The 14,493-nt window shown below is 35.5% G+C and overlaps 1 protein-coding gene across 8 annotated transcripts in view; it reads left to right on the forward strand.

Moving 5' to 3' along the window:
- Positions 1-14,493, forward strand: part of EVI5 (ecotropic viral integration site 5) — a 238,219-nt gene that overhangs the window by 167,563 nt on the left and 56,163 nt on the right. For all 8 annotated transcript variants that reach the window (XM_070367675.1, XM_070367679.1, XM_070367673.1 and 5 more), the window contains one exon: positions 4,905-5,000. In XM_070367675.1, the coding sequence (XP_070223776.1) occupies positions 4,905-5,000 (96 nt within the window). The remainder of the gene's footprint in view (positions 1-4,904; positions 5,001-14,493) is intronic.

Below are 14,493 nucleotides of genomic sequence, written 5' to 3' on the forward strand. Positions count from 1 at the left end.
GATTGGGGGCAGGAGGAGAAGGGGACGACAGGAAGAGATGGCTGGATGGCATCACAGACTCAATGGACATGAGTTTGGGTGAACTCCGGGAGTTGGTGATGGACAGGGAGGCCTGGCGTGCTGCGATTCATGGGGTCGCAAAGAGTCGGACACGACTGAGTGACTGAACTGAACTGGAGGAACTATTTTGCGTTTATGCAAATATGCTTAAGGTTTCAGCAGTTAATTTTAGCTTTATTAGGAGATAATGCATGTAACAATATAATTATTTTTAAAAAGAACACACATGCCATTGTGTGTGGACATGGATTGGAGGTGGCTTTGGAGAGAGGTGATATGAGATCATCAGGTAATAGAACAAGACAGAGGTGCTAGCTTTGCCTCAGGTGTTGGCAATGGAACTAAAGTAGAGTAGATCAATCCAGTAATTTTATAGAGACTCAATGATTGGGTTGGAGAGGGAGGAAAAGTAGGAGAAAGTTGGTGCCCAAATATTTGGTGTTTTACCTCATGGATATAATATTTTTATACACAGTTAAAATTAGTAGAGTAAATATGTATTAGTTATCTATTGCTATTTAACAGATAACCTTTAAAATTTAGCAGCTTAAAATAATAGTAACCACTAATACCCCAGAGTTTCTGTGGATCTGAAATTCAGAAGCAGCTTAATCTAGTGATTCTGATTTAGAGTCTCATGAGGCAATGCAAAGAAATAGAGGAAAACAAAAGAATGGGAAAGACTAGGGATCTCTTCAAGAAAATCACAGATACCAAAGGAACATTTCATGCAAAGATGAGCTCGATAAAGGACAGAAATGGTATGGACCTAACAGAAGCAGAAGATATTAAGAAAAGATGGCAAGAATACACAGATTCTTGAAAAAAGAAAAAAAGATCTTCACGACCCAGATAATCACGATGGTGTGATCACTGACCTAGAGCCAGACATCCTGGAATGTGAAGTCAAGTGGGCCTTAGAAAGCATCACTACGAACAAAGCTAGTGGAGGTGATGGAATTCCAGTTGAGCTATTCTAAACCCTGAAAGATGATGCTGTGAAAGTGCTGCAGTCAATATGCCAGCAAATTTGGAAAACTCAGCAGTAGCCACAGGACTGGAAAAGGTCAGTTTTCATTCCAATCCCAAAGAAAGGCAATGCCAAAGAATGCTCAAACTACCGCACAATTGCACTCATCTCACACGCTAGTAAAGTAATGATCAAAATTCCCCAAGCCAGGCTTCTGCAATACATGAACCATGAACTTCCTGATGTTCAAGCTGGTTTTAGAAAAGGCAGAGGAACCAGAGATCAAATTGCCAACATCCGCTGGATCATGGAAAAAGCAAGAGAGTTCCAGAAAAACATCTATTTCTGCTTTATTGACTATGCCAAAGCCTTTGACTGTGTGGATCACAATAAACTGTGGAAAATTCTGAAAGAGATGGGAATACCAGACCACCTGATCTGCCTCTTGAGAAATTTGTATGCAGGTCAGGAAGCAACAGTTAGAACTGGACATGGACAACAGACTGGTTCCAAATAGGAAAAGGAGTTCGTCAAGGCTGTATGTTGTCACCCTGTTTATTTAACTTATATGCAGAGTACATCATGAGAAATGCTGGCCTGGAAGAAACACAAGCTGGAATCAAGATTGCCGGGAGAAATATCAATAACCTCAGATATGCAGATGACACCACCCTTATGGCAGAAAGTGAAGAGGAACTCAAAAGCCTCTTGATGAAAGTGAAAGTGGAGAGTGAAAAAGTTGGCTTAAAGCTCAACATTCAGAAAACGAAGATCATGGCATCCGGTCCCATCACTTCATAGGAAATAGATGGGGTAACAGTGGAAACAGTGTCAGACTTTGTTTTTCTGGGACTGCAGCCATGAAATTAAAAGACGCTTACTCCTTGGAAGGAAAGTTATGACCAACCTAGATAGCATATTCAAAAGCAGACACATTACTTTGCCAACAAAGGTTCGTCTAGTCAAGGCTATGGTTTTTTCTGTGGTCATGTATGGATGTGAGAGTTGGACTGTGAAGAAGGCTGAGCGCCGAAGAATTGATGCTTATAAACTGTGGTGTTGGAGAAGACTCTTGAGAGTCCCTTGGACTGCAAGGAGATCCAACCAGTCCATTCTGAAGGAGATCAGCCCTGGGATTTCTTTGGAAGGAAGAACTTCCAAATGATGCTGAAGCTGAAACTCCAGTACTTTGGCCACCTCATGTGAAGAGTTGACTCATTGGAAAAGACTCTGATGCTGGGAGGGATTGGGGGCAGGAGGAGAAGGGGACGACAGAGGATGAGATGGCTGGATGGCATCACTGACTCAATGGACGTGAGTCTCAGTGAACTCCGGGAGTTGGTGATGGACAGGGAGGCCTGGCGTGCTGCGATTCATGGGGTCGCAAAGAGTTGGACACGACTGAGCGACTGATCTGATCTGATCTCATCTGAGGCTACTGTCATCTCAGGGTTAGCTAAAGCTAAAGGATGAGGCTTTTTAAGTGGCGCACTCAGTGGTTGCAAGGTGGTGCTGGCTGTTGGAAAGAGATCTTTGTCCTCAAGGGGCTCTGTCTTAGCAAAGGATACAGACAGACACACCATTACAATGCAGTATGAGTGGTGCTATGATTGAGGTGGTACATTGTATCCTGTAATGTGAGTTTAGTGTTAGATTTATGGTTCAAGCAAAGCTCACTAAGGAATGATTCAGCTGAGACCTTAAGGATGTGTAGGAGTCAGTTGACGAAAGGCAACAGAGAGTTCACTAGGCGAAGGGAACAGCACATGTGAAGAGCAAAACAGAGAAGGTTGTTTGCTTGAACTAAAAGTTCATTCAAGTTGGAGGGGAGTGTGTGATAAGGAATACTGGTAATATATGAAGCTAGAGCAGTAGATAGGGAAGCCAAATCATGGGGAATCCTGGACACCAGTAAAAGAACCTGTTATCTCAAGATCTGTGGAGTACTATTAAAGTGTTTAAAATAAGGGAGTGACAGAGATTTGAGTTTTATTAAACATAGACACAATGGTGTATTGGAACTAGCTGGTAAAGGCTTGCAAGAACCAATTGTTAAATTTTCAGGAATTTTGTGACATAATTGTTAAACAGCCATATTAAAAATTAAATTATTTAATGTAATTAACAAATTATGATAAAATAATGATAGTAAATACTCAAACTTCATGATTTCCTAATTTTTACATTTTACTATTATCTGTGCATTTCAGATTATTTATGCTTAACTATATCTGTATTGTAGACATACCATGGTGTGCCACTGATGTTATCTTCACTAATATTCACTAATGTTATGTCAAGTTGAAAGGAGCCATGATGGGAGTAGTTATACCACATGAATTGGCAAACTACAAATCAAAGCTTGACTTACTGTTTTGTTAATTATCTAGACCAGAAGTTGGCAAACTATAGCCCATGTTCCAAATCTATCTGTTTGCCTGTTTCTGTAAATAAAGTTTTATTGGAATACATTCATTTGTATATTGAAATATATTCATTTATTTCCTATTCATTTGTATATCGTCTGTAACCACTTTCACACTCCAGGGGCCGACAGAGTAATTGTGATAGCCTGTATGACCCATAGTCTGAAATTATTTACTATCTGGCCCTTTAAAGAAAATTTTTGTGTCCTTCTCTAGACTGTTAAAGCTTAAAAATGTGTTGTGTCTTTAGTCTTAACATTATGAATAACACAGTAATATTGAGGAAATTATCTTCCAGTATTTGATCACTGTTATCAGAGTGATAATAACTCTATTATCAGAATAAATAACATGAACAAAAATTAGCCAGAGTTCACATCAACACTTTACTTTTTCCTCATTTTCAGTGGTAGATGACTTATGGACACAAGATTTGGCAAAAATTAAGGAAAGCATTCTGTGAGAGTATATTGACTAAATAGAATTTATAATAATGAGTGTTACATGTCTTAACTGTTACATACTGTACATCTTCTATTTCAATCTAGATTTAAAATATATTGTAAATATACATACAAACATATTTGTACACGCACACACACACTTGCTTGAGAGCTGGTCATTAACTGGGTGCAGAAACTATACTTAGTGGCCATGTACAACGTGGCAAAAATATTTAAAGCAATATTTGCTTGAAAGAAGTACCAGGATCATATCTAAAAAGATAAAAGAATGAATATATTTTTATTTAAAAGTTTAATTATATTTTTACTAGGTTTGATATTTTAAAAAATTTTGATATTACTGTCAGGTGCTTAATTTCTCCTATGGTCACCATGCTGCACATTTTTGATACTGATTGCTAAATTTCAACTGAAGTTAATATTTCCTCAATATTATATATTTTTGTATATCCCATCTTTCTCTTCTATTATCTCCTTTTTAGTATAAAGTAAATATTCATTAACATTCATTGCCTCAAAATGTAATTTTAAAAATATTATCTAGCTAATATACAGTGTCTATATTCCCTATCAATCTATTGCCCTAGTTACATATTTGAAAGTTCTCAATAATTGTTCTTGGATAAAAAATTAATTTTTCACAGTCAACAGTAATTTTAATAGTTTTAATTAAGTTAACTTTTAATTTAAAAGTTTGAGCAATATTTATATACAAGTGCTCTTAAATATGGAATGCTGTTCTGTATATTTATTCTTCATTTTATACCAAGTTCAAGATATAATGGCATTTAAAAAGATTTTTTTATTGGAGTATAGTTGATTTACAATGTTGTGTTAGTTATAATGGCACTTTTTTCCCCTCTGATTTAATCAGGGGTCTATTTGTTACTTTCTAAATTTGAGGCAAGGTACAGTGTTTGTATTTTATTAATGGTTTGGTTTATTGTGTGGTTTATTTTTGATTTGTTTTGTTTACCACTCTAGAACAAGGAAGAAGTGATGGCTGTGAGACTCCGGGAAGCAGATAGCATAGCAGCTGTTGCTGAACTACAGCAGCACATTGCTGAGCTTGAAATCCAGGTACCATATCAAAATAGTAAAGTAAATGTAGTAATAATGCAGTTATTTCCCCTTTCCTCTGCACCTGGATAGTGACTTATGTCTTCATCCTAATGACTGTGTTTCTGTATTCAACACTTCTTTCCAAGTCCAGTTTTTTAAATTGCAATAAAAAATACTTACTGGAAATAGAACTGCCTTATGATCCAGCAACCCCACTGCTGGGCATACACACTGAGGAAACCAGAAGGGAAAGAGACACGTGTACCCCAATGTTCATCGCAGCACTGTTTATAATAGCCAAGACATGGAAGCAACCTAGATGTCCATCAGCAGATGAATGGATAAGAAAGCTGTGGTACATATACACAATGGAGTATTACTCAGCCATTAAAAAGAATACATTTGAATCAGTTCTAATGAGGTGGATGAAACTGGAGCCTATTATACAGAGTGAAGTAAGCCAGAAGGAAAAACATAAATACAGTATACTAACGCACATATATGGAATTTAGAAAGATGGTAACAATAACCCGGTATGCGAGACAGCAAAAGAGACACTGATGTATAGAACAGTCTTATGGACTCTGTGGGGAGGGAGAGGGTGGGAAGATTCGGGAGAATGGCAGTGAAACATGTAAAGTATCGTGTGGGAGGCGAGTTGCCAGTCCAGGTTCGATGCATGATGCTGGATGCTCGGGCTGGTGCACTGGGACGGCCCCGGAGGGATGGTGTGGGGGGAGGGAGGAGGGAGGGGTTCGGGATGGGGAACACGTGTATACCTGTGGCGGATTCATTTTGATATTTGGCAAAACTAATACAATTATGTAAAGTTTAAAAATAAAATAAAATTGGAAGAATAAAAAAAAAAAAAAAAAAAAATACTTACTGCAGTAAAATTTACAATTTTAATGTATACAGCCTGTTTCATTAAGTACATTCTCATTGTTGTGTAACCAATTTCCAAAACTCTTCACCTTGTAAAACTGAAACTTTGTGCCTATTCAACAACTCCCCATTCCCTTCTTCCCTCAACCCCTGGAAACCACCCTTGTGCTTTCTGTCTCTGAATTTGACTCCTCTAATTAATCTCATGTAAGTAAAATCATAGAGTATTTGTTTTTCTGTGACTGGCTTTTTTTTACTAAGGGTAATGTCCTCAAGGTTCATTCATGTTGTAATGTTGTATCAGAATTTGCTTCCTTTTTTATGGCTGAATAATACTCCATTGTGTGTGCATACTACTTTTTGTTTATCTGTTAATTCATTGATGAACATTTAGATTGCTTCTGCCTTTTGGCTGTTGTGAGTAATGCTGCTATGAGTATGAGTGTACAAATGACTATTTGAGCCCATGTTTTCATTTGTAGGGGGTATATACCCAGAAGTGAAATTGCTGAATCATGTGGTAATTCTGTGTTTAATTTTTTGAGGAATTGTTATACTGTTTTCCATAGCAGCTGCACCATTTTACATTCTTAGCAGCAATTCACAGGGGACTAGTTTTTCCACATTCTCACCAATACTTGTTAATTCTCTGTGTTGTCCTTTTTTTTTTTTAAGTAGTCATCCTAATGAGTATGAAGTGGTATCTCATTGTGCTTTTGATTTGCATTTCCCTAGTGATTAATAAAGGTCTTCCCTCGTAGCTCAGTTGGTAAAGAATCTGCCTGCAATGCAGGAGACCCAGGTTCAATTCCTGGGTCCGGAAGATCCCCTGGAGAAGGAGATGGCAACCCACTCCAGTGTTCTTGCCTGGAAAATCCCATGGACAGAATAGCCTGGTGGGTTACAGTCTGTGGGGTTGCAAGACTGGGATACGACCTAGCAACTAAACCACCACCAGTGATTAATAATGTTGACCATCTTTTCATGTGCTTATTTGCCATTATGTCTTCTTTAGGGAAATGGTAGGTTCAGTACTTTGCCTGATTTTTAAATGGATTGTTGTTGAGTTATGGAAGTTTCTTATATATTCTCAAGGTCAATCCATATCAGTATATGCAAATATTTTTCAAGGTATTTCCTCTCATTCTGTGGGCTATCTTTTTGTTTTGTTGTTAATGTCCTCTGATACACAAAAGTTTTTATTTTTGAGGTCCAACTTATCTATTTTTCCTTTTGTTACCTGTATCATATTTCCTTATTGTCAAAGCTATCTTTGAAAGAAAATTCAAAACTTTGAAAATAAGTGTTTTGTCAATTATGAACTACTGTATAATATAAATACATTTGATTTATATTATTTGCATTATGGGCAAAGTATTATGTTTAAAAGTCTTATTTTTAAAAATGTGTTATTACATTCTATTCCAACCCATAATACAGTTTTGGCTGGAACATCTAGAATTTTCTTCCCACCTGAAATGCCTTTTAGTCTGTAAATTTCAATTTAAGATCTGGGTCAAAAGTAATCATAACACATTATGATTTGCAGAAGTTTATAAAACAGTATCCTTTATGTTCTGTTGATAGTATTCCCCAGAAATTATTGCATATCCACAAAAACTTTAGGGCTTCCCTGTTAGCTCAGTTGGTAAAGAATTTGCCTGCAGTGCAGGAGACCCTGGTTCAATTGCTGGGTCGGGAAGATCCTCTGGAGAAAGGATAGGCTACCCACCCTAGTATTCTTGGGCTTCCCCTGTGGATCAGCTGGTAAAGAATCCACCTGCAGTGCACAAGACCGGGGTTCAATCCCTGGGTTGAGAAGATCCCCCAGAGAAGGGAAAGTCTACCCACTCCAGTATTCTCTGGAGAATTTGATGGGGTCGCAAACAGTTGGACATGGCTGAGTGACTTTCACTTTCAAAGAAAAACTTCAGACAAGAACCAACTGCATAAGATATGCTATCTTATTTATTTAAGTCATGCTATCATATGCAGTTCTAGTTTTAGTCCTTTTATATCATGAAAATTATAAAATTTTGTCACATTTCTGTACATCTTAGTCACAAAATAGCAAGATTTGATTACTCCTTTTGTTGATTCTTAAATGCTAATTAAAATGAAGAACGGTATGCTGCATGCTTTGTTTAAAATGAAATATAACACGTATTTCACCAGTTTTAAAAAACAAAAGGAATGCATAAAATTTTACTACTAAATTTATTTATTTTTTTTTTTACTGTTAATAGGAGTATGTTAGCCTCAAATGTCTCATAAGTGAATCCTAATTGCTGGTTCATTGCTATTTTTTCGATACTTAACTGGCTGGAGCTTATCTCATATGTCATTATTGACCCCTTTGTCCTCTTAGCTTTTTTCCTCTCTTGGCTTTCCTAGCACCATCCACTTTTGACTCTTTGCTTGTTGAAGTTGTTTTCAATTCTGTGTGTTTGTATTCCTCTGAAAATCCAAGATTTTTATGTTTTTAAAAACTATTCAGTGTACAATGAAGGACCTCACTTACATAGCTTCAAGGGCCATCTTTACAACAATAAATTCTAATCTGTCTCCATCCTAGCATGTTTCCTTCTAACTAACAATCTTATACCCTATTAAAAAATTATTTATTTATTTGACTGTGCCAGGTCTTAGTTGGGGCAAGTAGGATCTTTAGTTGTGGCGTGCGAACTCTTAGTTGCAGCACATTGAATCTCTTCCCTGACCAGAGATTGATCCCAGGCCCCCTGCGTCGGGAGCATGGAGTCTTACCAGGGAAGTCCCATAATCTTATATCTTTAAAAAAAATTATGAACATAGTATACAGAAAAGTTCATAAAACAAAGCTACATTATATGTAAAAACAGTATCCATATAGCTAATACTTGGGTCAAGATAGAATATTGTCTGTATTCCAGAAGTCTGTGCAATCACACCCTGCTCCCTTATCCTGAACTTTATAGCAGTGACTCCTCTGCTTTACCTTATAGTAGTGTCATCTTGGAAAATCCCATGGACGGAGGAGCTGCAGTCCATGGGGTTGCTGAGGGTCGGACACGACTGAGTGGCTTCACTTTCCCTTTTTACTTTCATGCATTGGAGAAGGAAATGGCAACCCACTCCAGTGTTCTTGCCTGGAGAATCCCAGGGACGGGGGAGCCTGGTGGGCTGCCGTCTATGGGGTTGCACAGAGTCGGACACGACTGGAGTGACTTAGCAGCAGTGTCATCTTTGTATTCATCTCTCATCCATACAGTTTAGTTTTCTGTTTCTGAATTTCGTGTAGAGTCATGTTGAATATTTGTGTCTCTTCTTTCTTTGTTCACTGTTACTTTAGTGGGTCATCATTTTTCTTATTGCAACAGTTCCATTTTATAAATATATCGCAATGTGTATGTCCATTTTAATTTTAGTGGTCATTTGTAAATTTTCAGATTGGGACTGTTACAAACAATGCTGTGATTATAAGCAATCTTATACACTATACTGACCACAAATGCACAAAAGTTTCTTTAGTATGTATGGCAGGGTGTGGAATGACTGGGTCATAAGCATGCGGATCTTCAGTTTTGTTTTCCAAAGTGTTTGTGCCAGTTTTAACTTCCAACCACAGCATATGAAAGTTCTGTTGTTCCACAACACTTGGTGGTGTCAGATGTTTTAATTTATGCCTGTCTGGTGGGTATGCAGTTATATTTCATCATGATTTTAATTTCCATTTGCTGTATTACTAATGAGGTTGGCAACTTGGATTTCATCTTCTATAGAGTGCCTATTACAATCTTCTGTATTTTTTCATGTGGGTTGTTTATCTTTTTCGTATGTATATATAGTTCTTTTAAGTTTTATTTTATTTTTAATTGGAGGATAATTACTATACAATATTGTGATGGTTTCTGTCATATGTTATGTTTTATAGATATCTACTTCCATTTTGTAACTTGTCTTTTGTTGTTGTTTTTAACATATTATGCCTTTTGATCAGTAGACCAATGTTTTTAATGGACAGTAGAGAGTTCCTCCTGAAAGCTGTACAGGAACTCCAAATTCAACATGTTTAAAATCAAATGTGTTTCTATTCCATCCAGTGTTTTTATACTTTGGTATCTCAAGTCTTGTTTGATGGTATCATCTCTTACCAAATTACTCAAACTTAGTAGGGACTTCACTTATTATGCCTTTATTAATGTTCTGCCGTATTTATCAAGGCTGAGTATATACATTTTCAACTTTATTTGAGAATATGAAGTTATTTTCACAGTGTTTGTGCTAGTTAACATTCCTACTAGCATTTCAACTGCTCACCTACTCATGTAGATTTGCCTTCAGTGCAGTCAGTTCAGTTCAGATCAGTCACTCAGTCGTGTCCGACTCTGAGTCCGCATGCCAGGCTTCCCTGTTCGTTACCAGCTCCCAGAGCTTGCTCAAACTCATGTCCATCGAGTCAGTGATGCCATCCAACCATCTCATCCTATGTCGCCCTTTCTCCTCCTGCCTTCAATCTTTCTCAGCATCAAGGTCTTTTCCAGTGACTCTGTTCTTCGCCAAAGAATTGGAGCTTCAGCTTCACCATCAGTCCTTCAAATGAATAGTTAGGACTGATTTCCTTTAGGATTGATTGGTTTCAGATATTTCTTAATAATTCATATAGATTAAACATGTCCAGCTCTTCAGTTTCTTCAAAAGATAAAAGTCATGGGTAAATATAAAACTAAATCAAAGGTAATTTTACTCATTTCAGAAACTTAAAAAAAAAAATATTTCATGGCCTTTCTGTTCCTCCCTGCTACTCCCTAATGTATCTGCATTCATCCCTACCTGAACGTCACAACTTGCTGTTCAACTTCTTTTTCTCCGGCCTGAGCTCTCCCATGGAGCCACCGAAATTATCTTTCTAAGGCATAAAAACCTTTATTGACTGCCTTTTACCTACCAAATCACATCAAAACTCCTCAGCACAAATGGTAGGCTTTTCATTATTGTTGAAACTTTCACCTCCAACCTCTTCTTTGACCATTACCACCCTATCCTCTCTCCCTAGCACCTATACACAAACACACACACTCTCACTTTTTAAAAGTTTTTATATTCTTTTAAAATTTTGTACCTTTTACAAGCTATCATGTCTTTAGAAAATTGCTGTTTTCCTGTATTCCCTAGTCCTCTGCTTTTTACATCGTTCTGCTTACTGAGTTTTCCTTGCCCAGTTTGCTATGTTTTCCGTAAACATCTTAATGATTCAACCTTCATTCATTTATTTATTATATACAAGTTAAAATCCATAAATAGATCTTTTGTTAAAATCCTAAACTCCTTTTTCAGTTACAAAAACAATACATTTTAGGTTATGTTTAATCATGGAAATATTTTAGATCATTTTCAAGTTCCACTAGGGGGAGAACTCAACTTAGTCAAATATTTTTATACTTCAAATCTCTTCAAGACCAACTCTTCCAGTTACTATTGCTGTCTTGTAAATAAAAATTTTACCCACAAATCAAATTCTTCCAAACCCTTCATTTCATAAATTACATGACTATGCAATTAGTTATTGATAAAAATAAAGGCTACTTTTAAAAAAAAGTAGTAAAGAAAATTGTACTTTTGTGAATGTCTCATTTAGATGAGGAAATACTTATTTATGTACATACTGTAGCATTCTGTAGAAGATATACTTATGAGGTTGAAGTTTATTGTATTTATTTTCAAAGAATCTATAGTCAACTTGAAACTTTCAGGTCTGGTTCATAATCACTACCCTGCCATGTTATTCTGAGTGAACTACATTTGTAATATGCTTAATGTTCTTTATAATAATGCCTTTTCCACAGTCTTTGGAGGAGCTACTTTACATTAATGTTTCATAGTGAATTTAATTTTTTTTTTAATGTGGCATCTTTCAAATTTTAGCCATTTTCCTGAGCTATTTGTAAAAGTTATTTCTGAGGTTTCCTCCTTCTCAAGCAGAATGACACTTATTAATGGATTTTAGTCACTATGTAATGCTTGTTTGAAGCAGATCATACCCTTATAGAATTAAGGGGTGAACTCTAAAGTGACATTAAATATAAAAAATATGATATCATGTATATTATTTTAATATTTTTCAGAGTAATCATTATGAACTTTAAATACTATATGATCTCACATCATTCAGGTCTCTATAGTTTTCTTAGATAAAGCTCCTGTTGCCAAATTTCTATCTAAAATAATATTCATATCCTAATCACTGTACTCTTATGCTACTTATATTTCTTCACAACAATTGTTTCTTGCCATAAATTATACATTTTTGTTGTTGTCCACTTCTCCACTAGAATGGAAGCTCCATAAGAGAGAAATGTTTGCCTGTTTTATGCAGTCACTGTCTTTCTCAGTGTTGGTATATAATGCTTAGTATATAACCATCATTCAAAAATTTGTATTTGAAGAAGTTAAATTAAGATAATAATTTGTTCACCTGTTGTTTCTACAGTAAGTGGTTTTTATTGTATGTAATTTGAGTATTCAGAATTTTTTTTTAATTTAGCAGTTACCACTGTATTCACACATTTATGAATTTGTACTTTGATCATTAGGTCACTAGTGGCTAGGAAAGATAAAATGAATGCAGACTCTGCCTAAGTGCATTTGCCATTAGACAGAAGGAGTGATTGAGCCTGGGTCCTTTCTTTGCAATATCACTGAGTAGAATTTAAAGCTCTGAAAATGTATGTACATTATTGGTGTTAGTAATAACTAACACTTATTAGTTAATAATAAGTGTTTTATAAATAATAAATGTTTTAATTATTAATAAATGTTTATTATTAGTTAACTTATAATATTAGTAATAACTAACTAATGTTATTGGTGTTACTAATAATACCAATAATAATAAAAGAGTTGGACATAACTGAGAGAACAACAATTGTTAATGGCTTTAATTACATGTGAGATGATGCCATTGTTATCTTTTAAAGGAGAAATTTATTTTTTTCTTGCTATCTGCACATATACTTTACAAACTAATTGAATGGCTCAGATTAATGGAATTTCTATAAGTAGCCTGCAAAAATAAATATGATGTACCTTGATCAGAATTAAAATGGTCAATAAACTTAGTTTTTATTGGAAACGAGAATTTTAGAATACTAAGTAACTCTGTGGTCACAATTTTTGTCTTTTTGTTTTCTTGTAATTGCTAGAGAGTTTTTTGATTGGTTGACGGTATAGATTTTGAAGACAAACAACTTCTTGGCTGTCTTGTCTGACAAGTTATTTAACTTGATTTTGAATTTTCTCACTCAAACCTAAAGTTATCTGCTTTAGAGTTGGTATTAAATGAGAAAGCATGTATCAAGTTATCAAGTGTTCTTTCTTCCCTAACTAGTTTCCAGAAAATCAGCTTATCAATGACCTTATGTAAAAGATCACACTCAGCATTGTAAGGGCTTCCAAAAATTACAACCAAAATGCAGAAAGTCTTCTGAGTTCCCTTTAAGATAATTTTTATCCACTCCAGATAATCAATTTATCCCTTTCTAAGAATTAGATGTAGCTTCAAATTAAGAATTGCTTTGACTTTTTTTTGGGGGGGGGGTGAACTTATTTCTGTCCACTGTAAGTTAGTCTTCATTTTTGTGTATTTAAAGTATTAATAGCTAGCATTATTGAATACTTAAAACTTGCCAGGCATTATTATTAGCAATATATTTGTATTTACTTATTTAATCCTTGTAACAGTCATATGATACTAGTTATTGTTAATATTCCATCTAATAGTGGAGGAAACTGAAGCATTGAGATTTTATTGTAAGTTTAAGAACTCACTCTGTAACTTAAATTCCTTCCAGAACTAAAATGAAATTTTTTTTTCTTTAGTTTTACAAGTACTGTCATGTTAATTATATGGAGTTTCTTGATAGACTCACTCCTACAGCTTAGTTCCCTGTTCTTCACCTGTGTCTTTTGATAGCTCCCATGGCTTTCAGGATGAAATTCAAATTCTGGCTGTTCTCACAAGACCATTCCTGCTCTGATTCTTACCACCCTTTCTGACTTCATTTCCTGCTTTTCCCAGCATATACCTGTGCTTGAGCCACCATAAACTAGTTAAGAACTCTTTGAATCTGTCATTGAGATTCACTCTGTTTTTCTTCTCTCCTCCTTTGATCTTGCTTATCATTTCAAAGGTCTGATTAATTGATCAGCCTTCCCTGATGATGCCAGTCCAGCCAATTTTGTTGTGTCTCTGCTCTCATAACCCCCTCTGTTATAGAGCTCTGTTATTTCATCTCATATTATATTAATCATTCTCATTTAAAAGCCCAGATTGTGGAGAACAGATTAAATTATTTAAGTGGAGTATTAGTTTCAATTCAGCAAATATTTATGGAATACCTGCTATGTGCTAGTCACTACTCTAAACACTTTATAAGAATTAGTGAACAAAACGCATAAAAAAGATTCCTTTCCTCATCAGTCAAGCTTACTGGGAGAGAAAGAAATAGGATGAACAAAACAAATGAATCTTTTTTTTAAATTTTTTTTTAAATTTTTTTCTAATTTTATTTTATTTTTAAACTTTACATAATTGTATTAGTTTTGCCAAACATCAAAATGAATCCGCCACAGGTACACATGCGCTCCC

This window comes from Bos mutus, chromosome 3 (genome assembly GCF_027580195.1).
Source record: "Bos mutus isolate GX-2022 chromosome 3, NWIPB_WYAK_1.1, whole genome shotgun sequence".
Lineage (NCBI taxonomy): Eukaryota > Metazoa > Chordata > Mammalia > Artiodactyla > Bovidae > Bos > Bos mutus.